The sequence below is a fragment of the Heliconius melpomene genome, chromosome 4, assembly GCF_056956725.1.
Source record: "Heliconius melpomene rosina isolate 202511_hmr_F chromosome 4, ASM5695672v1, whole genome shotgun sequence".
NCBI classification, from domain to species: Eukaryota; Metazoa; Arthropoda; class Insecta; order Lepidoptera; family Nymphalidae; genus Heliconius; species Heliconius melpomene.
In genome coordinates this window covers 9,392,060-9,415,779 of record NC_140392.1, presented here as the reverse complement: position 1 = coordinate 9,415,779, position 23,720 = coordinate 9,392,060, and the positions used below count along the sequence as shown (strand labels likewise).

General features: G+C 34.4%; 2 protein-coding genes across 2 annotated transcripts; one reads left to right on the top strand and one right to left on the bottom strand.

The window, feature by feature from the left end:
• The first annotated feature begins 68 nt into the window (after window positions 1-68).
• Window positions 69-12,346, top strand: LOC146539684 (3'-5' RNA helicase YTHDC2-like). Its single transcript, XM_085208110.1, has 12 exons — window positions 69-395; window positions 941-1,167; window positions 1,665-1,766; window positions 2,703-2,849; window positions 3,517-3,664; window positions 4,020-4,167; window positions 4,345-4,520; window positions 4,849-4,967; window positions 5,169-5,310; window positions 5,749-8,021; window positions 8,353-8,477; window positions 8,693-12,346. The coding sequence occupies exons 1-12, from the start codon at window positions 182-184 to the stop codon at window positions 8,925-8,927; spliced, it is 4,056 nt and encodes a 1,351-aa protein (XP_085064236.1). The 5' UTR covers window positions 69-181; the 3' UTR covers window positions 8,928-12,346.
• On the bottom strand, window positions 12,337-23,376 carry Xpd (general transcription and DNA repair factor IIH helicase subunit Xpd). The gene is made up of 19 exons (XM_085208112.1): window positions 23,244-23,376; window positions 23,064-23,163; window positions 22,773-22,870; window positions 22,459-22,615; window positions 20,552-20,654; window positions 19,596-19,726; window positions 19,033-19,253; window positions 18,394-18,527; window positions 17,886-18,002; window positions 17,283-17,523; window positions 16,880-16,947; window positions 16,564-16,667; window positions 16,286-16,384; window positions 15,867-15,954; window positions 15,093-15,184; window positions 14,325-14,501; window positions 13,734-13,804; window positions 13,206-13,344; window positions 12,337-12,921 (listed from the first exon to the last, which is right to left on the bottom strand). Exons 1-19 carry the CDS (start codon window positions 23,246-23,248, stop codon window positions 12,784-12,786), a joined length of 2,283 nt encoding a protein of 760 aa, XP_085064238.1. The 5' UTR covers window positions 23,249-23,376; the 3' UTR covers window positions 12,337-12,783.
• Between the last annotated feature and the right edge of the window lie 344 nt (window positions 23,377-23,720).

Sequence of the window (23,720 nt, the reverse complement as noted above, 5' to 3'; positions counted from 1 at the left end):
TTTAGGCATATTTTTTTTATGAAACGAAATGTTATCTGTGTTAAAATATCAAATTATCAAATAGTCTATGTCACATATTATTTATTCGCCATTTATGTAGAGCAGAGTAAACAAAACAGAATATTTTTATATTCTTTAATGTTTGATTTTTTAATTTGATCCTGTTTACTTATAATATAAAATGAGTGCTAAGAAAGGGAGACGTAATTTAGGCAATAAGCATTTTCCCATAGCAGAATCTGTTAGCATAGCCCTGAAAATCCAACTAGATAAGTTCATCAGTGATGAAAATGAAACTGAATTGAAGTTTCCAACATTCCTTTCCGCTCAAGAACGAGGATTCATCCATGAAACAGTAGCGAAACTGGGCTTAAAGTCTAAATCGCGCGGGAAAGGTAGAGCCAAGTTTTTCTCGACTGTTTATACTTATTTGTATTTATTTCGTGAATTTAGTATACAAATATTTGTACGAACTGTTTATAAATATTACCCTCTTCTCTTGTGTCTGATGTCTTGATTCATTAATTATGATAAAAAAAAATCTCTAAATACACAATCTAAATAAACTTCTGTAATGCGTTGTGTTGTAATAATTATTTATCATATTGTAGCAAATGTAAAGTACTTAAATATATTTTTTCTATTAAATGAGAAAGTGAGGCCATTGTGAGGGAGTGGGACAGTATCTAATTTTGTGTTTGATTCCTACTTTAATTTATTTTTCTTGTAAACTGCAATGTTGAGCTTCATCACTCAACATGCAATGTCTTAAATTTTGGCAGAAAGCAGCGAATGGATTGTTGTTAGGTTCCACTGGCGATATGTGAGAAGCCTTAAAAAAAAGGGTTTTTTGCAAAATATATTTATTGCACATGATTAATCAATAAAAATTATACAACATTTCTTAAAAATATTTATTTTAATGTTATATTATTTTCAGGTGTAAATCGTTATATAACAATATACAAAAGAACTGGTTCCACCATTATCCAGAATGATGCTAAGCTCATATTGGATTCTAATATGAGGTGCACTATTACGGAGCTCTTCAATGCATTTCCTATGACAAGCAAGGAAAAAGATGACTTAAGTTGTTGTCCAGAAAAGGAAAGATCTCCTCAACTGAGCCATAAGTCTCTTGGACAGTTAAATAATGGTGTGGCACAGGTAATTTCTTTTTACTTTATGTATTTTAAGGTGTAAAAAAACTAATATATAAGGTGAAAATAAAACAAAAACAAATTTTAAATGTTCTACTTAGCATTACTTAGCATTCCATTGAGTCACAATGTGAGTGCATTTTCATTTCCTTCCTCTGGTAATGAAATAAAGTGGAGTATTTTAACAATAGATTTACATTTTAGGTTATATACCCTGCTATATTCGAGATAGATCATAAAGCTAAATAAAATATAATATTCTATTCAAACAGAAAAATAAAAAAGTGTAGTCAAATTGATAATTTGTATATATTCATATTAAATGTACTTATATGGGGACTTTATAAAAGATTTTAGTAATATATATAATTTTATGGCCTATTGAGAGTACTTTTACCGAGTAGTTCTACCGGCAGTACTTCTGCCAATCCTCTGTCTACCCAATTATGTTGTGGGAAAAAGTGTGAAAAAAGATATTTTAATGATATATTAATTTGTTTACAGATTCCTAACACAAGTTACAATCCTGACCTAGTGAAATTTAGGGAAAAGCTCCCAGTGTATGAGCAGAGACAAGATCTTATTGATGCTGTAATACATAACCAAGTGAGTAAATTAAATTTGCATAACTTGAACAATTTTCGTTTCATTATTTGGCTTTCAGTGTATATAAAATAAAATGACTTTTTATTTTTAATAATGAATGAAATAATTTAATTATTTTGATCATATTGCATTATGTTGTTATCATTATATAGACACACTAGCGGACGCGCGCAGCTTCGCTTGCGTATTTAGGATAGAATTCTAATAACCCATGAAACATGTGTTCAATGAAATATTTTTAAGAGTCTCAATTTCAAATCTTATAAAAATCAGTGGCGATTTAGACACTTTTCCATACGAACTTTCAACCCCTTATTTGCACCCCTAGGGGACGAATTAAAATAAACCACGAAACATGTATTCAATGAAATATTTTTAGAAGTCTAATTTAAATTTTTAAGTTTCGAATTTTATAAAAATTGGTGGCGATTTAAAGATTTTTCCATACAAACTTACAACCCCTTATTGGCACCCTTAGGGGGTAAATTCTAAAAAACCGTGAAACACGTGCTCAATTAAGTATTTATAAGAGTCTGAATTTACAATTTTATAAAAATCGGTGCCGATTTAATTTTTTTCCATACAAACATTCAGCCCTTATTTCACCCCTTTAGGGTTAAAATTTTTCAAAATCCCTTCTTAGTGGATGTCCAGATTACGAAAGTAAACATCTGCCCAAATTTCATGTTTCTACCATCAGCGGTTACGGCTGTGCGTGCGTCTTACCTCAGTCAGTGAGGACAAGTCCTTTTATATATATATAGATATAGATTACATCACTGAAAGCATATATAGGGCAACATTGATTTAATATTAATTATTGTACAACGATTTTTTTAGTACAATAATTAATTTTGCATCAATATTACTATTAAGTAATTTTTTTAATTATAAAATGTTCCTTGAAAAAAATTATTTACTTTAAAGCAATTTCAGGTTATAATAGTAGCTGGTGCCACTGGCTGCGGTAAAACCACTCAACTACCACAGCTTCTGTTAGACTATTGTCAAGAGAACAAACAGGCAGCTAGGATATATTGTACACAGCCAAGAAGGATTTCCGCAATTTCAGTGGCTGAGAGGGTGGGTAATAAATATTTAATATTTATATAATTTTATGAAAATATGAAAAGTTATTTATACATTTATAAAATGCAATTTTTACATAAATGTTAAAAATTTGTAAAAGGAGTTTGATTACTTTGTTCAAAACCATTTTCAAAAATGTTTTTTTATCATTAAAGTACATTCTTGTCACTTTTTGTTCAGCACAGTAAAATATGTGTTAGTTTGTTATTTAAATTGAAACAAAAATGTTACTTTGAATTTAATCTTAGTTTATTATTATTATTATTAGGGATCATTTTGGCACTGCTTGAAATCCCCACCAAGGGGAATGTTTTATTTTCCTACTTTATAAGACTCCTTAAAATCACCTTAGGTTTATCTAGTAAATATAAAATTATTTTATCATTAATTGATCTATCTTCAACTTTCATGACCACAGTGAGACAGTGTTTAATCTCATGATAGTAATGGATACGATTCCCCCCTCGGGAGAATAATTGTATTTATATCAATTTAGTTTCTTAGAGACTGCATGTGGAGCGGCAGATATCAGTGCCGCGCTTTGTCTTATTACCAGAGTAAGATAAAGAAAATAATTTATTCCCCCAAATGGAAATTGAACCACAACGGCATCAAAATATTATTATGTACTAAAACTAAAAAAAAATCCTCATATATCCAGGTGGCCCATGAGCGTATGGAAAAAATCGGTCAGTCCATAGGTTATCAAATAAGACTGGAGTCCCGAGTCAGTCCCCGCACTGTTCTCACATATTGTACCAATGGCGTTCTGTTACGCACTCTCATGGGTGGCGATACGGCTTTGACTGGTGAGTTTCGATCGATCTTGAGATGTCATTTTCATTTATATATTATTTATAATCTAGCTTATTGTTGATCCATATATTTCATGTGTAATTTCCTTATTGTTTAAACCATGTTTTAAGAGTTGTCTGTTGACAAAAAAAAATGATTAAAAAAATATCTATAACTTAAAGCTAATAAAGTAGTATATTTTTTTGTGCTTCACGGTGTATCCCGCATTTAACAGCGTAGGCAGAGCAAACCTGGGCACCTACTTTTAAGACACTCCATTCCCATTTTACTTTTGTTGCCCACTTTATGTCGAATTCAAGAAAGTAATATTCATCGCTACATTATTAAGAAATATATTTTTATATTCAGGTGTAACCCACGTGCTAGTGGACGAAGTTCACGAACGTGACAAATTCAGTGACTTCCTTTTAATAGCGTTGCGTGACGCCCTCGCTAGACTGAAAGACTTGAAGCTGGTACTGATGTCTGCCACAATGGACACACAAATATTTTCTAGGTATTTACATGCTATAACAGTTTATTTATATATATTTTGTTATTTTATGATATTAACCATATTATTCTCGAAAGTTCTCGGGAGCAAGGAATTAGAGTGTCTTAAAACTTTATGTGATATAGATAAAAAAACTTACACATAAATATACTAGTTAGGACATAAATTTTTATGTTATAGATATTTCAACAACTGCCCAGTTATTACGATCCCGGGACGCCTCCATGAGGTGCAGAGATATTATTTAGAGGACGTATTAAAAATAACTAAATATACTACAAAGAAAATGTCTCAAGTTGAGCGGGAACTCAAAAATAAACTCAAGAGTGGACAAAGTTATTGGTCGCATTTAGAAGGTAAAGTATATTTGTAATACTTCTGATATATATCTGTTTTTAATCAATTTAAATGTTGTTAAAAAATTAAGACAATAGTGGCAAAAACACGATGGTTATGGTAAGATCCTCCAGAGAAACGATGAATTCCCCATTGTTTCAATGCTGTGTCAAGACAAAACGTAGCGTTGAGCTACGCCGATCAACATGCAATGTCGGAAGCGCACGGGTGGAAATAAGAATTGTTTAAAAGAGATTGTGATTCCCCCAATTGAGAATCTAACCCACAACCGTCGCGTTTATAGTGACTGCAGATAATAAATTGATATTGAATTCCTTTTCTTATTAGGGCAAAAACAAAACAGTCAAGAGGAAGTTGCGAGAGAAGATAAAGAAGTCCAGCTGGATCCAGCTCTACAGGCCGATATGGATGAATTTCTCGATGAATGCTTTAATGAAGGCACTTTAGTAAGTATTTTAACATTTTTAAAGAAAAGAAAAGGTCAGTGGCGGCGCAGGGGCGCACAGTGTGCACAAAATCGACTGGTTGTGGGTTCTATCCCACTTGAGGAAATGAAATATTTGTTAGTAGGAAAATTACACGAGAGTTATGCACGGGCTGTTTACAAATGTAACCAACAGGACATGACGGTAGTTTCTCGTTCTCAGGACTCGTTCAGCCAGGTGCTGTATATGTTCGTGTCGGAGGGCGTGCCCGCCGGCGCAGCACACTCGCGATGCGGCCGCGCCGCGCTAACCGCCGCCGCCATCCACGGCCTCGCTGACGTCGCGCTGCAGCTGCTGCGCATCGGTAACTAGTGTTTTCTGTCACTGTCACCTGTCTCTGTTACTGACGTGCGTATGTGATGTCCGTGTGCGTGCTCGTGCGTGTGTGTGCGAATGTATGCGATTGGATAATGATGTATTCGGTCATTTTTCTATATATCTATTAGATTGCTATTTTTTGTTACTAAATACTGTTAATAAAAATTATTTAAACATGGTTCGAAAATTCTGGGAGCAGAGAATATAATGATATTTTTTTAGTTTTTGACATTCATTAAACTGAGGTGTACCTAATATATATCCTACTATTGGCATATTTCCATCCTGGTTAGTAAAATCTGTGAAAAGATAATAGTAGGAAAATATAACAAATACAATAACTAAAATAAATAATTACAATAACTGCTATATATACCACTTATACTTATATAACTTTCATTACTAACTAAACACTTCATTGCAGGTGCGGATCCATCGCACAAAGACAAAATTGGCAAAACAGCGTACGACTACGCCATTGAAAATGGTCACAATGACTGTGCTCAATTGCTTGCCACTTTTAACCATTCTGAAGACGAACCACAGAACAATCAAGAAGATGATAACGAACAGGACAACTTCCTTCTAGATGTTTACAACCACGCCTTCTCAGAGGAACTTATTGACCACGACTTAATGTTAGCTTTAGTTAGACATATACACTTAAATATGGCTAAAGGAAGCATTCTAATTTTCTTACCGGGATACGATGATATAGTCACCTTAAGAGACCTCATACAGGGATGCACGGAAATGAACGCTATGAAATATCAAATTTTCACGTTACACAGTAATATGCAAACTCTGGATCAAAAGAAAGTGTTCAATCCTTTACCCAATGCGAGGAAAATAATAATTTCCACTAACATAGCGGAGACTTCGATCACTATTGATGATGTGGTTTATGTGGTGGATTCATGTAAAGTGAAAGAGAAATATTATGAGTCCAACGCAGGTGTTTGTTCGTTACAATGCGTTTGGACCTCTCGTGCGTGTTGCCAGCAGAGGGCTGGACGCGCTGGGAGGACTAAACCAGGACACTGCTTCCATATGTGCTCGAAACGGAGATTTAAGACATTACTGTTAAACTCAGTGCCAGAAATACTCAGAGTTCCTCTACAAGAGTTGTGTCTCCATACTAAATTATTGACTCCAGGAAATACGCCGATAGCAGATTTTCTTTCAAAAGCCCTAGAACCGCCATCTTTTTTGGCTGTGAGAAATGCAGTGTCATTGCTAAAAACTATAGGAGCACTTACTCCTATGGAAGATTTGACGGAAATCGGCCAACATTTGTTGGATTTGACTGTTGAACCTAAATTAGGCAAGATGTTATTATACGCGTGTGTCATGAAGTGCTTGGATCCAATTCTGACGATAGTATGCAGTTTAGCGAATAAGGAGCCGTTTCAAATATCAATGAATCCCGAAAATAGGAAGAAAAGTGGACTGGCTAGGAAGGAATTTGCGGCGGACAGTTTTTCTGATCACATGGCATTATTACGGGCTTTCCAAGCTTGGCAGACGGCCCGCGCCAATGGGACTGAGAAAGCATTTTGTGCTAAGAATTTAATTTGTGGAGCTACCATGGAAATGATAGTTGGTTATCGATCTCAGCTTCTAGCCCAATTACGAGCGATATGCCTCGTAAAGGCAAGAGGTTCTGGTGATATAAAAGACGTCAATATGAATTCGGAAAAGTGGCATATAGTGAAGGCAGTTTTAGTGAGTGGTCTGTATCCGTCCGTCGCAAGAGTAGATAGGGACTCGTCTACCCTGCGAACTTCTAAAGAAGTAAAAGTGGCATTCCACCCCAGTTCCACTTTGCACCGTGGGGGTGGAGTCACTGGATCGCAAAAATCCGTACAGGGCTTGCCAACGGATTGGGTTGTTTTTGAAGAAATATCAAGAGTTGGTCGTTTCTGCTTCATTCGTTGCAATACATTAGTGACGCCATTAACTGTTGCTTTATTCGGAGGTCCGTTGCGACTTCCAAGCACAGCCCTAACCCAAAGGGCAAATCCTCCAGGATTATCAAGTGACTCGGACAGCGAGGCTGACGAAAATAATTCATCCCCAGATACAGCAGTGTTAGCACTCGACGACTGGACAGCTTTTACAGCAGATGCTTCAGATGCTATCAGCGTTTACTATTTACGGCAAAAGCTATGCGCTCTAGTCATACGACGAATGTCGAATCCCGCAAAACCGGTTACACCGGTCGATGAACAAGTGCTTAACACTGTGATTCAACTATTAGGAGCGGAAGAGAAAAATGTAGGGTTAAACCAGCCGTCTGGTATAGGGCAAAGGCCGAAACCTTTAACTGTAGACTCACCAAATTGGAGAATGAGAGCTGATGAAGAACAGCCAGGTCGCCATGATAAGCAATACCATCCGCAATACAATCAAAATGAGCATAATTTCTACCAAAACAACTACTACAGGAACGGTCAAAGACCAGGGTGGAGGGGAGAAATGCCTCAAGTGTTCTCCCCCCAGTCGTATAGTGGCCCTAAAAGCCCTATGTCCCCTAACGGGAAGACTTTACTGGCGAATATAGAGAAGCATGCGGAGGAAGGCGTGAGGTATTTTGTGGTGAAGGCGGATGATGTGCATGCAGTGGATGCAGCATATGCAACGTGCAGTTTTCCTTTTGTGCCCAACACGCTTAAGAAACTACATAAGTGTAAACAGGTTAGTGGCAAAATTACTGCTATACTTGTTTTTTTTTTTAATTTTAACAATTTGAAGTTGATGTAGTACAGCGGCACAACGATTGATTGTAAACGTGACGGTTGTTGGTTCAATCCCCATTCGAGGGAATTAATTATTTTCAGTTTCTTCGCTTTTCCGCGAACAAAGCGCGGCGTTGAGACCCGCTATTCAACATCAATGTGTCAACAATCGGACGGGGCGTAGGAAACGAAGTGTTTTAACACGAGCTTACACTTCTTTACCTATCCTGCTATATGTGGGATACAGCGTGAAGCTAAAGTTGCTAATAATGGAATTTGTCATGTACCAGGAGGGCAGCCGCGTGGTGGTAGTGTTCTCCTGCGTAAACGCCTCCAAGTTTATCGGCGCTGCGGCGTTGGGTGACGCGGGGCTCGAGTGGCTGTCTGTGCAGCATGTGCCTTTTCATGTGCTCCGGTAATATATTATTTGTTTATATTTAATTTTGGTCTTTGAATTTAAAGAAATTTGTATATATATTTTTTAATTTTCTTACTATAAATAAGCTAGTCAATTCTGCTTTTAGAGAAAAAAGCAAAAAAAAAAACAATTTAATTTAATTCTACATCATAATTAGCAATTCCATCAATTATAATACTAAAGAATGATTAAAATTACAATTTTACCCACAGACATGTAACAAACGGCCTAGCGGGCAACAGTCGAGTGGCCGGAGCTCGAGACGGGACAGAGCTGTGCCCTAATTCAGCCAGGGCCCTCCTAGCAGCGCTGGCGCCCCGGCGACGACACCCCCAACACCCCCACGCCCAGCATTCTCAACACTCCCAACATCCCCATGGCCAACACCCTCATCCTCAGCATCAGGCTCATCCGCGTGCCATACAGAAACACACGCCTGATTCGTAGCTATATTAACTAACACTCGTATATTGACAATACCTCCGCAAATACTTAACAAACAGACTACCCCCAATAGCATCGCCACGCCCAGCACCCCTACGCCCAGCATCAAGCTCATCGGCGTCCCATAGAAACACGCAACTAACTCGTAGCTATATTATTTAGCACATAAGAAGGGTCACTCGCTAATAAAATAATTAAAAGTAAGAAAAAATCAAATGTGCTACAGCTAACTTCAGGGCGGCCACAACTCGTGGATTGTATTATATTGACATAATTATAGGTAAGTAAGAAATATACTTTTAATTCTATTTTTTTGGACACACATTGTCCCTTTCATACATAGAGTGGAAAGAGATACTTGTTATCTCTTTTGCGTTTTGTAGATGAGACTGCACTTTGCAGTTATTAAATTTATATTCATGAAATGAACAAAAGCTTTTTCTAACATTGCCATTTCAAACTTTTTAAGACAATTCAATTATTATTCAAAATTTATATTAATTTAGCTTTCGAAATAATATAAGTCATGAAACTGAAAAGCTTTAGTAATTTAAATTAATTAAATTTAATTTAATTAATTAAATTATTTTAGGTCCGTAACTTTATGTGAAATGTGAGAAATGTTTTTTTTTCATATTACGTCATTCAGAACTTTAACATATCTGGGACATTGAAATAAATTTCATTGACTGGTTATGAAATATATTTTCAAATTGCAAAACTTGAGAACAAGGTGATCGAAGTTACGGTTTTTAGAATATTCTTTTAAATTTTTTAGTTTAAAGTACTACATATTTTACTAGTAATTTTAATTTAATGTATTTGTTAATATGTTTGTTTCATTTAATTTTTACACATTTACAAAAATTTTATAGCCAGTAACAGAAGTATTAACGAAGAATGAACTTACTATTAAATAATATTTTTAAAGCAAATATTATTCAGATTAATACTTTTAATGTGATGAAATGTCTAAATTGTACAATATGAAAACCAGTATAAAAGTTATTCCTGAGTGAAACTTTATACTTATTTCCTATTATTGTTGTTGTTTCTATATGTATATGTATTTTATTAGTAAAGTGTGGCTTCAAATCCTGATACATTAAAAAATATATGAATTCATGAATATCTACGTTTATATATTCTTTATTATTTTGAGACAATGTGAAAAACAATTTTAAATGGAATGTTAAAAAGAAACTTATATTGGTAATTATAATATTTTGGTCTGGCACCTATTATTATAAGTACCAAATATAAGTGATTAAGCAACTTTTTCAAATGTATTAATATCTATGTCTTTGTTGTACATGGAAAACATTGTAAATGCACAAAATGTGTTTTTTTCAAACACTACTTTTTATTTTAAAAGAATGAAGAGAAAGATTTAAGATGGGATATTAAATTTAAAAAAAAAATAACTGATATTTCAGACAAATAAGATTACCTAAATGTTTATCTTTTTTCATAGCAAATTTATTACAAATTAAATCCACAATTATATCTCACAATGACAATTTTATATTAACAAAAAAATGTATTTCCAAGGTTTTCATTTTCGTTCAACAATATAAGAAGTTGGATTAAGATATTACTGGCTTCATATAAATGAGATCTTATGACTAAGCGTTTAATGTGTCAATATAGTCTAAGAGCTAGCTGCTAATCTTATTATAGTTTTGTTCGGTTTTGATAGTAGTTAGTTTAAATGTTAATATATAACTTTAATTGTTGTATTTCTGGTTTTGGCTACTCGATATATTAGAAAATAGATGGCAGCAAAGCAGACACAACTTTTATGTATTATAAAATCAATTTTCTGGCAGACATGTTTTTCTAGTTGTCAGTGACTTTGACTGGTAAACAGAGGATTTTTTATATTTATTTATGCATTTAAAAATATTATTTACATACTTATTAAGTGTTTTTTCAATATAGCATTGTGACTTTGTGTTATTGTTAATTCAGCCTTGTATAGTTCTGTGGGAGTAATATTAAGAGTTAAATTTAAGTTCTATTGTATATATTTTGATGAATTATAAACCAGTTAACTTGTGTGAATTCGCTTAAACTTTGATGTAACGCGAATTTTCTAGTTCTGTTGCTGCCCATATTTTGTAAATCTCGGATTTTACCAGTTAATCCTAAGAATTAGCTCAATAGAAAAAATATCTTAAACATATTTTGTTTTATTAAAAAATTAGACTGTTTCTGATTTTTGCTATTAGAATTAGTTAAGTATTTTTTTTCGTTTGACTTACATTTTGAATTTGTATCGTCAAGAACTATTTTATCATAAGTTTTATTAGAATTTCTTAAGATTTACAATAACGAACGAAACGTTAAAAATATTATTTGTCAATATTGGCAAATGTCTTTATTAATATGTATAGTTTGAGTTCAGTGTTTATAGTTTTAGTAGCTAAGGTTCTAACGAGTGATCGCATTGGTGATATTTTCTATTAATATGCTTTTCATATTTCGATTTTGTTAGAATTTAACGTTGGTATAGTTTAAAAATGTTTGTAATATCGATATGATATTCCCAGTGTCTCCATTTATAAATGCTTCTGTTACAATAAGCTTATTTATATTTTAGACTAAAATGTTCTGTAAATTTGTGACGTTTCATATCTTTTTTTATTGCAAAAAAAAATTAAGAAAGTATAGTTATAAAGTACAAATATCCTTCTCCCTTCATATTTTGCAACAATCGTTTGATTTAAAATTATACACTTAGACATATTGCAATGACATACTAAATAATGTCGTATGTTAGCTTTGTTGTCGTATGTTAACTTAGCTTTACTTGAGACATGTCCCAGTTGAGATAATTAAGTACTGTACGTGTATACCAATCACTGTTACAAAGAAAATGGTCTAATCCTAGTTTTTTGTCAAAAAAGTAAAATTTGCCAATTGTTTAAAGTAAATTTTATAATAATTAGTGTTTAGTGTCAAATATTTTGATTCCTTATCTCAAAATAAATCTCGACTTTTAAGCGAATAATAAAAAAATATTAATAATATTATTGCAGAAATAAATGATTATAAAAATAAAAAAAATCTTCTAAGTATGGTTTGGCCATTTCCTTTAACAGTGTTTATACTAATATAAAAATTACATAATATAAATAAGTACAATACGATCGACGAGTCGTGGCCGCCCTGAAGAAGATAGGCTTTCTGAATTTTTGTACATTGTGCACTCGGCAAGAAAATAAGAAATAAGCAACAAAAAATGCTAACATTAAATCTACGCTAAGTTCAAAGTGGCCAAGACTGGTCAACCGTACTGTAAGTAACGTGTGCGCTTTTTCCATCGACTGTGTTCGTTTACTTCCTCAGGCTAAGCTGTAAGGCACTTATTGTAATGAATGTTTATAGTTCCGCGTTGAGTAATAAAACATTTATTATAATATTCTTGTTTTATTTATTTTAGTTGCATTCAAAATTTGTGTGTCGGAATTTAGGAAAGTAGGCGGAGAGTGATGAGTGGAAAGTGTTTTTTAATTTCCCACTCATAAGCTACTTAAATCATATATAACTTTTCAACAATAAAGTGGTATTTCCTACAGTTTATTTTGATTAAAATAACAAATTATATATATTTAAATGATAAAAAAAAGCAAGATTAATTAACGGTGAACGAAAACGCATTGCTGTCATTTACATATCTTCGGGGGTTCTATCTATTAGACGACAGATTTTCTCATATATCTTCTTCTATTATTAGTGGCATGTATCAATGTAATCGAACACAAAATGTCTGCCGTTGAGATTTCGATCAGAATTGGCTTGACCGATTTAAAACACATAAATTCAAAGGCATTTAATCAACATGATAGTTGAGGGTCTACTTCTGTATAACCTTCTTCTCGATGTTGTCCTGCTGCTCTTGCGACTGCAGTTGCTGCAACGTCAGCAGCGACACGCCGAGTTGGTCCTCGCGCGTGAACGGTTGTGCCATTTGACGCAGCCAGCGCTTGCAGATCTGAGTATACATATATACTGTGTTAGGGATCATATATCTGACTATTTGTACTTTATCCAAGTTTTGAACGTTATATTTATCTAGAGTGTTTTAGATAAATATAACGTTCTAAACGCAACGGTTGTGGGTTGAATTCATACGTTCCTTTCATGACCTCATTCTAGCAACAAGACAAAGTGCGGCGTTGGTAACCGCCAGTCGACACGCAATATCACGAAAATTTGGCGATCCGTGGGGAACGTGAAACTATATAATAAACTAAATCTAATTCTCTCTTTCTCTACCTGCACGGCCTCCTCGGTGCTGAGGTTGCAGAGAGAGTCGCGCAGATGCTCCTGTATCCATCGCGGCAGCTTGGTGCGCTTGTCGGCGCGGCTGAAGCGCTTGTCCGCGAATATCATTATACCGTAGTCGGTTTTACCACTGCAGTGTAAATAAAGTAATTTTATTAGTGCTTTTTTTAAAAAAAATATAAAGGATTAATAGTAATATATTATTAATTAAATAAAGAAAATAAACAAGTATTAAGTCATAAGTATATTTATACAACGAATGTAAAACGATAAAATTAAATTATTATCAATGTTACATTCAATCAATAAAGGCATGTAAATAAACAAACAAGAAACACGTATATACTTATAGTTTATATATTATAATAAGGGACCTTCTCGCGGCGTCGCCCACTCCTATAATAGATAACACGAAACATTTTTTTACATCGAACCATAAGTTCTGGAGATAAGCGCGCTCAAGCAAACAAACCCTTTCATTTTATAATATTAATGTGGATATAGATGTATGTGACGTACCGCAGGGCACGACCGACGCACTGCGCAGCGTGCCGCATAGCGTCGAATGTCAGGAAGTCGTTCTCTCGGATCTGCACACAAACATACACAATATAATTTATATTTACTAACAAATAATAAATAATCTACAGATCAGTAAAAGGAGACCTTTAATCAACATTTTAAAAAAGTAACGTAAGTTATTTTATGTCTTTATAGTAGTAGTAAGTTTATTTGTGTACCTTTTTTTTCGGCTTCATGCCATATTTCACATATTCCACCCCATTTCTGAGACATTGCTTGTTAAGTGGGGGAACTCAACAACGCGCTTTGGCATCTTACCACAGGCAAAAATTAAATAATATTTTTTTCACACTGGAAATCGAATTAATAACCATCATTCGCGCTCTCATAAATTTATTTAAGTAGGTTTAACTTTTTAAAATTTAACATTTTTCTTTTCTAAAAATAACATAAGCATTCGTTGGTTGAATACGAATGCTCTGTCTTGCCTTCCAATCGGAGTCCGCCCGATGCGTTGCGTTTCGTAACTTGAGCGCGGGAATAGCAATCCATGTGGGGTGTGTAGTGCTGGTGTGCTGTGGGGCGTACCTGGTAGTTGTCGCGCAGGTGGTCGAGGCGCGCCTTGAGGATGCGGCTCTGCGTGAAGACGTAGGGGATGCCGAACATGAGCACGGCGCGGCCGAGGTGCGCCTCGAAGTCCACGCCCTCCGACACTTTGCCGCGCGCCACCGACAGCAGCACTGCGCCGCGCCCGCTCTCGCACGCCTTAATGCACAACAACAACATGATAGGTTAGAGATAAGTATCACTAAGGGTCTCCTTGCAGAGGTTCCCTTTACGCTTCAGCGTTAGCGTCAGTTCCCCACAATTTCCAACCTTCGATCGGAATGTAGCCACCGCTTTTCCTTTCTTCATGCATCGAAGAATATTTCGAGTTACGTCGAGGGTTAAAGGGGCCATAAGTTCGAGGTTAGTTGGTGGTCGTGAGGACGAATGCACAGTTTAATGTTAAATTTAAGTTATAGTTATGTTTAAGTTCCTTTTAAATTTAATTAAAATAGCTTTTATATTATTTCATATTTTCTTAACCCTCCAACTGTAGCCGTAGTAACTCACGCAAAAACAGAAAATATACAATTGCAAAAACTTAATAGTATGTGCACAATCATATTTATGTATTATTTTCTGCAATAAACAAATCTTTCATTAACATAAAGAAAACCTCTATGTATCTATTATTGTGAACATAAAAAGTAAGATTTAATTTAGTTTAAATATTTTTTTTTCAACACCCCAATATATTTGAAAACTGGAATGCACTTCGAATCTAATATGATAAAAATTATATACAAATACCTTGATATAATTAATAAGGGCAAAACTAGTTTCGGCTGAATCTTGAGTTTCTATGAAAAGTAATTTATGTCGCTGTAGACTGGCAACCACACCTGCACACAGTTAAAGCAAGATATTTATTTATTATTTACTAGCGGCCCGCTCGCGGCTTCGCCTGCGTAAATTACGTTATTATAAATTTCTGTCTCCATGGGTACTTACGTCCTATAAGTGACGTCCATGCAAAATTTGATACTCCTAGCATTTGTAGTAACGAAGTTTCATATAAATTTTCAACCCCATAAACAACCCCTTAGAAGTCGAATATTGCAATTTCCCGTCCTATAAGTAACTCTTATGCAAAATTTCAGATTCCTAGCACATGTAGTTTCTGAGATTTCGTGATGAGTGAGTGACCTTTCGATTTTATATATATAGAAGATTACATTTACACAGTAATTTACTAGTTCCCAGTTAGATTTCTACTCAAGGAAATGAAAGATTTGATATTCTCATTTCTCCTCTCTGGTTACAAGGCAAAGCGCGGCATTGAGTTCTGCCATTCAACACGCAATGCCTCCAGAATTTGGTCGGAAGTGGGGAACGATACAGTGTCTTTACACTAGGTTCTCTCTGCCTAGTCTGCAACGTGCGGAATACAGCGTAAATAATTTTTCTATATATAACTAACTACTAACTAACTCTGAACAAGTAATATCTCCAGATACTGCTTGTTGAGTTGCGGAACTTCACGCTGTACTTTGTATTAATTCTAAGATCCTTACAAGTCCTTACCCTGATCGTACCAAGCCCCCACAACGCTTTCTAAGTACAGATACGATGTGAAGAAACATACTACACCGTCGGGAACACATGACGCGATCTGAAAACACAATTTATGAATCACTATAGACTTTCTCTTTTAGCTTCACGCTGCATATCGTACATAGCAGGATAGGTAGAGGGAACATGAGAACCTACTGTTAAGATCCGTTCCCATTAAGACACTTTCGTTTCCCACATTTCGTCGTATTCTGGAGGTATTTCGTGTTGAGTGACGGAACTCAACGCCACACTTCGTTGCCAGAGCGTGAAGCTGAAAATAATCAAATATTCGTTTCCTCGAGTGGGAACCTGTCCCGTTTACTGCCACACTGCACGTGCATCTGGCCTTATACATAGATGTTATAATAAATAATACAATAATTGCTTACCTCCACTAATAGCTGTCCGTAGTTCCTAATGACAGCTACGTCCTCTCTCGTCTCGTATTTAGATGATATCGTCACTTGATCACTGCCTTTTGATACTATCTGCAAAATATAGCCCTGAAGTTAGCTGTTATGGCTCCGTAAGTATGATTTTAGTATTTTTCTTACTTTCGATTATTTTCTTATCGAGTATACAATGCGCAAACGTTCAGAAAGTTTTACTTTAGGGCAAGGCTCGTCGATTTCACTGTATTTTTAACAATTATTATCTAATCTCTCACCATAGGCAATATACAGGGCCTGGCTAGCGTCATAGTAAAAGAGCTCATGATGACAGGATTGAAGTCCAGGATCTTGGGGTACATGTCCAGGGGGGAAAGCGTTCCTGGAAACAAATTATTTCGTTATTTTTTTTAATCCACTTTTAAAATAATATTAGCAGAGCAATAAACACTAAACTACCCAAATGGGAATAGAGCCCACAACCGTCATGTTAAATATTTTGTAATTTACATCTAAACCATTAAAATATTAGTCATCTTAGTTTTTTTCTAATAAGCACTTTTGAATCAGTAATAATAAACACATCATATATACCAGAAGTGATGATGACACTTTGGAACCTCGAGAAGACTGGTCGCATCGCTATAGAAGAGTCCATACATCTGAAATTATCATATTATGTATTATTTTATGTATTAAAAATGGTACAAAACATCATAATAATCTAGGAATAATATTTTGACCCTTTTTGACAAATATAAAAGTTATTTTTAGTTTGTCAATAATATTATAGTAATTATTGATGCTCTGTAAAGTTAATAAAAGCAACAAAATTTAAAATCTTATATATTTTCATGACTGAGAATCGAACTCACAACCATCCGACACAATAAGTTTTTATTAAATTAGAATACATAAGGAAAGTCCTATTTACATGTGCATTAACAAAGCTACACACACAGCTTACACGCTATAATTCAAAACCTTTAATACATACGAGAAATGCAATACAGAATTCCCCACAGCCGGCGCTCTGTCATCACTGGGCTCCACAATAATAACGAATCCTTTAGTATACGTCGCCAGTAACGTAGCGAAATGTGCTACTAGTGTTAGGGCCGCGTAGTGCGCCGGCTCTCTCACGCGGAGTGTACGCAGGAGTGTTTGCAAGCGGGTTGCGCAAAAACGGAGTGGTTTACGCTCTATGCAGACGCGTGTTGATACGTCTTTGAGAAAACCTGTGAATCAATGTGAGATTTGGTTTCTAATACGTTTATGTATCTTTCGTATTTAATAGGAAAGAGAAAAATGTTAAAGTGTTAAAAATAACAATAATTTTTATTGTCTTGCGCAACGTCTGACTGTAAACGTGACGGTTGTGGGTTTGATTCCCACTCGAGGTAATAAATAAATGGATGGGCTTTAACTTATAAAACTGAATGTCGGATATTGTCTAGTACAATCAAAATAAAAGTAATAACGTTCACATTTACATTCTTAAGACGTGTTAATCATAAATATAAAAAAACACACACACAATAAAGGACACAGTTTGTTTATTTTGTTTTCCATTGAACTATAATAAAAAGAACATAATTACCAGCAGGTGATTCCTGTACAACATGTTGTATCCTCAATCTGGTCTTTACGTATTCTATGAAACGCTTCATAAAGCCTAAGAAGTGTTCAGCGTTCCTTATGTTCCCCGGAACTACCTCTGAAATAATATTTAAATATAATAATATTCTTTTGATTGAGTAAGCGACTCAATCAAGTAAACTGAATCAAAAAACGGTTCATCCGTTTAGGAGCTACGATACCACAGCCAGACTTACAGATACACACAAACAGACACGTCAAACTTATAACTCTCCTCTGTTTGTAGGTAGTAAATAATATAGCGGGAAGGCGGAGGTAACTTAGTGTTAAGACACTTTGTTACTCACGCACCGTATCCAATTTTTGAGACATTACGTGTTAATGAGCGAGCGAAAATAGCAATAATTCACCTCATAGTTGGGATTAAAACCGCAAACATTAGCCTAAAAGTAACAAACTGTATTTAATATATATTATATTACTGCATACATATTTACTATTTAACCTACCATTTAATACTTCATCAGGTAAAATAGGGTTGGCCAGTATGAGATCTGTTTCCCGCGCGACGGCCGCCTCACGTAGTCCTTCCACCATTTGTTCATATTCTAATGCTAATTTTTCCGCGTCTTCTTCTTTTAATCTGGATATTTTGTAAATTTAAAGTACATCGAGGCCTGTCGTGGCGCAGGGGCACAAAGTGTGACTGTAAATACGACTGGTTGCGGGTTCGATCCTCACTTGAGGAAATGAAATATATATTTACATTTATATTTTCATTTCTTCGCTCTAGTGTCGAGGCAATGTGCGGCGTTGAGTTCCGCCACTCAGCAATGAATAGCTTCAAAACTCGGCGACAGCGACACAGCATCTGACTGTAAGCGCAGCGGTTGTAAGCTCGAGTTTTATTCGGAGGAACTAGTTATTTAGGAAGACATAGTGCAGTGTTGATTGCCGCTCAGTGGGGAACAGAGTGTCTTAACACTAAGTTCCTTCTGCTTAGCCTAACAATAATATTTCTAGTAATTTCTAGTAACTATTAAGTGTTGACTGACGGAGCTTAACAGCTTTGCCTCAACTTAGCATTTTTTTTTAATAACTTTCATATACACCAGATTATATTGACCAAATTAGAATCTAACACTTACTGTGCCACCGCCTTTTCCAACGACTGTAAAGCCTGAGTGCTCTTATCAATTGTCCGTCTCGTTATCTTAACGCTCAGTGAATCGATGCACACATTATCAATGTTGTGAGCTTCGTCAAACACCACTACAGCCTCTCTGTTTAGTTCCTTTGATACCACTTCAGCTATCTTGGGATCCAGGAGGTAATGGTAGGAGTATACCACTATTTCTGCATGTATTATCTGTAATTTAACTTTACGAATAAGTTTGTACCGGAAAAAAGTTATTTGAACCGGGAAAAAAATAATCAAAGGAAGGAACAGCCTAAAATCAAATCTGCACAACAATATACAGCCAATTTCAGCGCGGTAACAATTCATTGACTGTATTATGTAAACAATAGCATATTCTTTTCATTATAAACATAAAATCTACCCTCCTTTATTTAATACATTAATTACAAATAGAGATATAATATACACAATACACTAATAACAAAACAAATGTTTGTATAGTTATTGCATTCAACTAAAATTTTAATATAACTACCCTCACAAACAAATAATATTAAAAAACGTACTTACAGCAAATCTTGACAAAAAGTATGGACACCAGTTTCTATCAGCACCATATTGTTTGAGGTCATCCATTGTATAAACTCCGTAGGGCAACATTGACTCACGACCTTCCCTATTGAAACCTTCGTAGAATTGACCTGTTATGTTAATATTTTGTAATGAATGAATGAATATAATAAGTATTATAAATTACTATATACAACAAAGCATGTTTTTTAGACACAGGGGCACAAGCGTGTAAACGCGAAAGATTGTGGGTTCGATTCCCACTTAGAAAGACTTCCCACACAATTAAAACATATAATATTTTCATTTTTTCGTTCTGGTCGAGGAAAAGCGCGGCGTTAGGTTTCGCCACGCTACATGCAATGCCTACAGAATCGGCGGAAAGTGGTGAGCAGAGTGTTTTACACACTAGGCTTCTTCTGCCTCCCAGCTACATGGGGGACACAGCGTGAAGCTGAGAAAGAATTTCTTTTTCCGCATAGCAGTGCAGGCACACATGGTAAAACACTCTGTTCCTTTGTCGAATTTTAATATGTTTTCTAGACAATGAAAATAAAAATAATTTACAGAGTGAACATTGAGGCCACAATCGTCGTGTTTACAGGCAGACTTCCACTCCACTACAACAGCTTCAATAATATTATTTTCAATATAATTATTTTTTTTATATTATTATTTAATTAGTATCCTGATTTCTTATAGTTTAGATGATGGTCTATGTATAATGTTCTGTAGAAAAGACTTTTTTTGTGCACTCTCATGTGTCAAATTGTATTTTAGAACAAGCTAGGTCTCTAATGTTAATATGAAACAAATCATTTGTCCAGTTTAAGGATGTTAGGTTTCTTTAGGTGTTGGTACAGATATATATCTTATTTAGATGATTTGACAAGGGAGATTTGAACCACACATTACATGGATAAGTAATATACAAATAAATTCCAATAAATACTTACAAATAGGCACTGAGCTATCTTGTTCATGAGTATCTCTGACGTAACTGGCAGTTAATGAATGGCATTTACTATCTACTAATTTGCCTTCTCTCTCCTTTGATACCTATAGAATTAATAAAATAGTAAATATAATGTGCATGTATTGTTAATGACTGCACAAAATTATTTAAATACCAATGGAAAATCAAATCAGCTTTACGTTGTATCCCGCACACTCTAGGGTAGGTAGAGGGAACCTAGTGTTAAGACACTCCATTCCTCACTTTCTGCTGAATTCTGGAGGCTTTGCGTATTGAGTGGCAGAACTCAATGCCGCACTTTAAACAGAAAATTATTTGTAAACTTTTTACTTGTAACTTGTTTATAAAAACTTGGGTCAACAAACTATTTTCTCTGCTTTTTATCTAAATTCAACATCACATTTTATCTTTTCGGAGCAGAGAAATGGAAATAATTTAAATGTAATTATATCCTAAGTAGGGATTGAACTCATAACCATCTCTTTTAGAATCCTATCCTCCCTCTTTTCCTAGCTAAATCCTCTCTAGCTACACAATGTCTCTCAATGTTGTTATGTTTATACTTAACTAGCGACCCTCTTGCGGCTTCGCCCGCTTTAACTACTGGATTATTCATGTAATGTATGTTTGCAAAGCACTTAAGATAATGTGAAAATTAATTAAACCCTAATGCAACCCGCATTTTTGTAGTTTCAATAAGGATTTTCCAATTGTTTTACACAGCAAGGATTTTTTAGTAGGTACCGTAATTTTAAATCTGTGCTACTAATCTTTTCAAGTACTTATTAAAATATATTTAAATGACTATTTTTAGATAGTTAAATGACTATTTTTAAACGGAAGAAACTATAAACAAAAACCTACCTACTACTAACTACTACAAAAAATGTGAAACCAAATATATCGCGCTGAAATAATACATTCAACTCCAATTATCCAATACGTGCAAACGCTTCTAACTAAGTCTTCGTTGCTATAAAGGCAGGCGGGTTTTTTTTTTCGAGCTTGTGATTAATGCTGAAGAGGGTGTTCTGTCCCTGATGAAAAGCAAGCACGACGTGGCTGCCTGTGAGGAAAATTAAATAGAATGCATCGGCCGGGAATCGAACCCGGGCCGGCCGCATGGCAGGCGAGCATTCTACTACTGAACCACCGATTTTTTGATATTGTAACAACTTCTAAAGTACTTATTAAAATGAAAAACAGTAAAAGACAATTTTGATCTACATTAAGTGGCCAACGTAACTAATGTACTTATTTATATGCTGAGAGTAAGGAATATGCTAAGATAAGTAAAACTTGAGTCGATACAGCTGAAGTACGGCGTGATGTGTCAACGATTAAATGTATTTTTCTCCAAAACTATTCGCAATTTCGAAATTGTGTGAAAAGCAAATTTTATCTTCGTTTAACGTAGAAATTTAATAAAGTATTTTAAAGGATAAGGATTAATACCATTATGGAAAAATATCCCTCACTATAAAAAATATATTGAAATTATTATTTTTAGACAGAAAAATGATCACTACACGTTATTCTTAAAAGATATGAATATGCCATCGCGGAATTTTTTGTAGATCTTATTAAGAGGAACAATAGTCCAGTACATTATTTTCATGTAGTACTTACCATTAAAGCAGCGCATGCGCGAAAGTGTCTCAATGGGTAGGACTTTATACATATTTATCGTATTTATGTTAATTTATATAAGAATGTACGAATAATAAACTATATATAAACCTTCTACGAAAAATACTCGACCTAATGGTGAAAACCGCATAAAAATCCGTTGGGTGGTTTAGAAGAAGAAGAGTTAGAAACAACAGACACGACAAGCGACTTTGTTTTATAAGATATAGGATATGTCACAATGATTATAATACTTACATCTGGATGTATGCACAGATTTTTCCTAGAACTCAAAACAACTCCAGTCAAGTTAGGTTTCTCTCCTTGACATTTTTCATAGTACTTTATTAAGTTTTTTAACTCTTCTAATACTTTTTCTATCTCAGGCACAGTACGGGAACAGTAAATTAATTTCCTTAAAGTTCATAATACTCATTATATTCATAAAAGTTCATAATATTAAAAAAAAATGAGGATGTGATTAAATTAGACACCAAATATTTTTGATTACCTCAGACATACATATTACCAAAACAAAGTAAGAGACGAAAGACTGTGAAATTTAAACTAACCTGACATGGTGAGGGTTTTGTATCATATATGCAACAATAAGTGATAGCAGTGAAATAGTTTTTCCAGTTCCAGAAGGCATTTCCAATAAGCCATGTCCCTGAAAATTGCAAATATACAAGTTATAGAATTTGCAATTTATAGATATTTTATACTATATAGATATGGACATTTTATAATAAAATCAATCGTTCTCAAAATTCTTAGTTCATAATTCAATATAAACAAAACATAACCTTCAAAGTGTACTTAAGCAAATTTAAATCAAAATGTTATAAGATATATCTGCGTACCTTTGCATCAAGAGCTCTTTTTAATTCTAGCATATACGCATATTGTTCTGGATAAATATAATCATATGGAAAATAAACAAGAAGACCATCAACGGTGAGCCTGAAAACCAAAAATATAAAATAAAATGTGTTTATTCTATTTTCCATAAAACTGTTAACAATTTTTATAAGTATTCATACTTCATTATCGAAAAAGATTGAAATAAGAACTCTTTATTAATAAAAATATTAAACTTTTCTTTGAACGGCAGTAGTTTTAACTTATAACAAGTTTGTTTTGCTTTTGATTTTGAAGCAAAACACTGAATGTCATTTTGACAACCATAGACTATTATTATTATTTTTAATGAAAAAGACGAAGGCTTAAAGTATACGTATTTATATAATTTCTACTGCATATAGCATACCAGTATAGGTAGTAGACATAATCTAGTGTTGAGACACTACCTTTTTACTTATCAGCCATTATTATTTGTAATTGAGTCATGTGGATATACCCATGACTGAATTACAACGCCGTAGAGTTCAGCCACACATACGTGTGAACTCTACAGTACACTTTGCTTTACCAAACAGGAAAATATAAATAAATTATAATTATTCTTCTGGATGGGCATTGAATCTATTACTGACATGATATTCAATCATGAAAAACTA

What these genes read in the sequence shown, in the direction of transcription:
- Xpd (XM_085208112.1), bottom strand. An exon ending in AAGTGTCATCATCACTTCTG is followed by an intron (nt 16,668 to 16,879) that starts GTATATATGATG and finishes ATTTGTTTCCAG; the next exon opens with GAACGCTTTCCCCCCTGGAC. An exon ending in GGGGGCTTGGTACGATCAGG is followed by an intron (nt 15,185 to 15,866) that starts GTAAGGACTTGT and finishes AACTGTGTGCAG; the next exon opens with GTGTGGTTGCCAGTCTACAG.
- LOC146539684 (XM_085208110.1), top strand. Translation starts at nt 182, where the DNA reads ATGAGTGCTAAGAAAGGGAGACGTAATTTAGGCAATAAGCATTTTCCC. An exon ending in TGGCGATACGGCTTTGACTG is followed by an intron (nt 3,665 to 4,019) that starts GTGAGTTTCGAT and finishes TTTTATATTCAG; the next exon opens with GTGTAACCCACGTGCTAGTG. An exon ending in GCTTTAATGAAGGCACTTTA is followed by an intron (nt 4,968 to 5,168) that starts GTAAGTATTTTA and finishes TCTCGTTCTCAG; the next exon opens with GACTCGTTCAGCCAGGTGCT.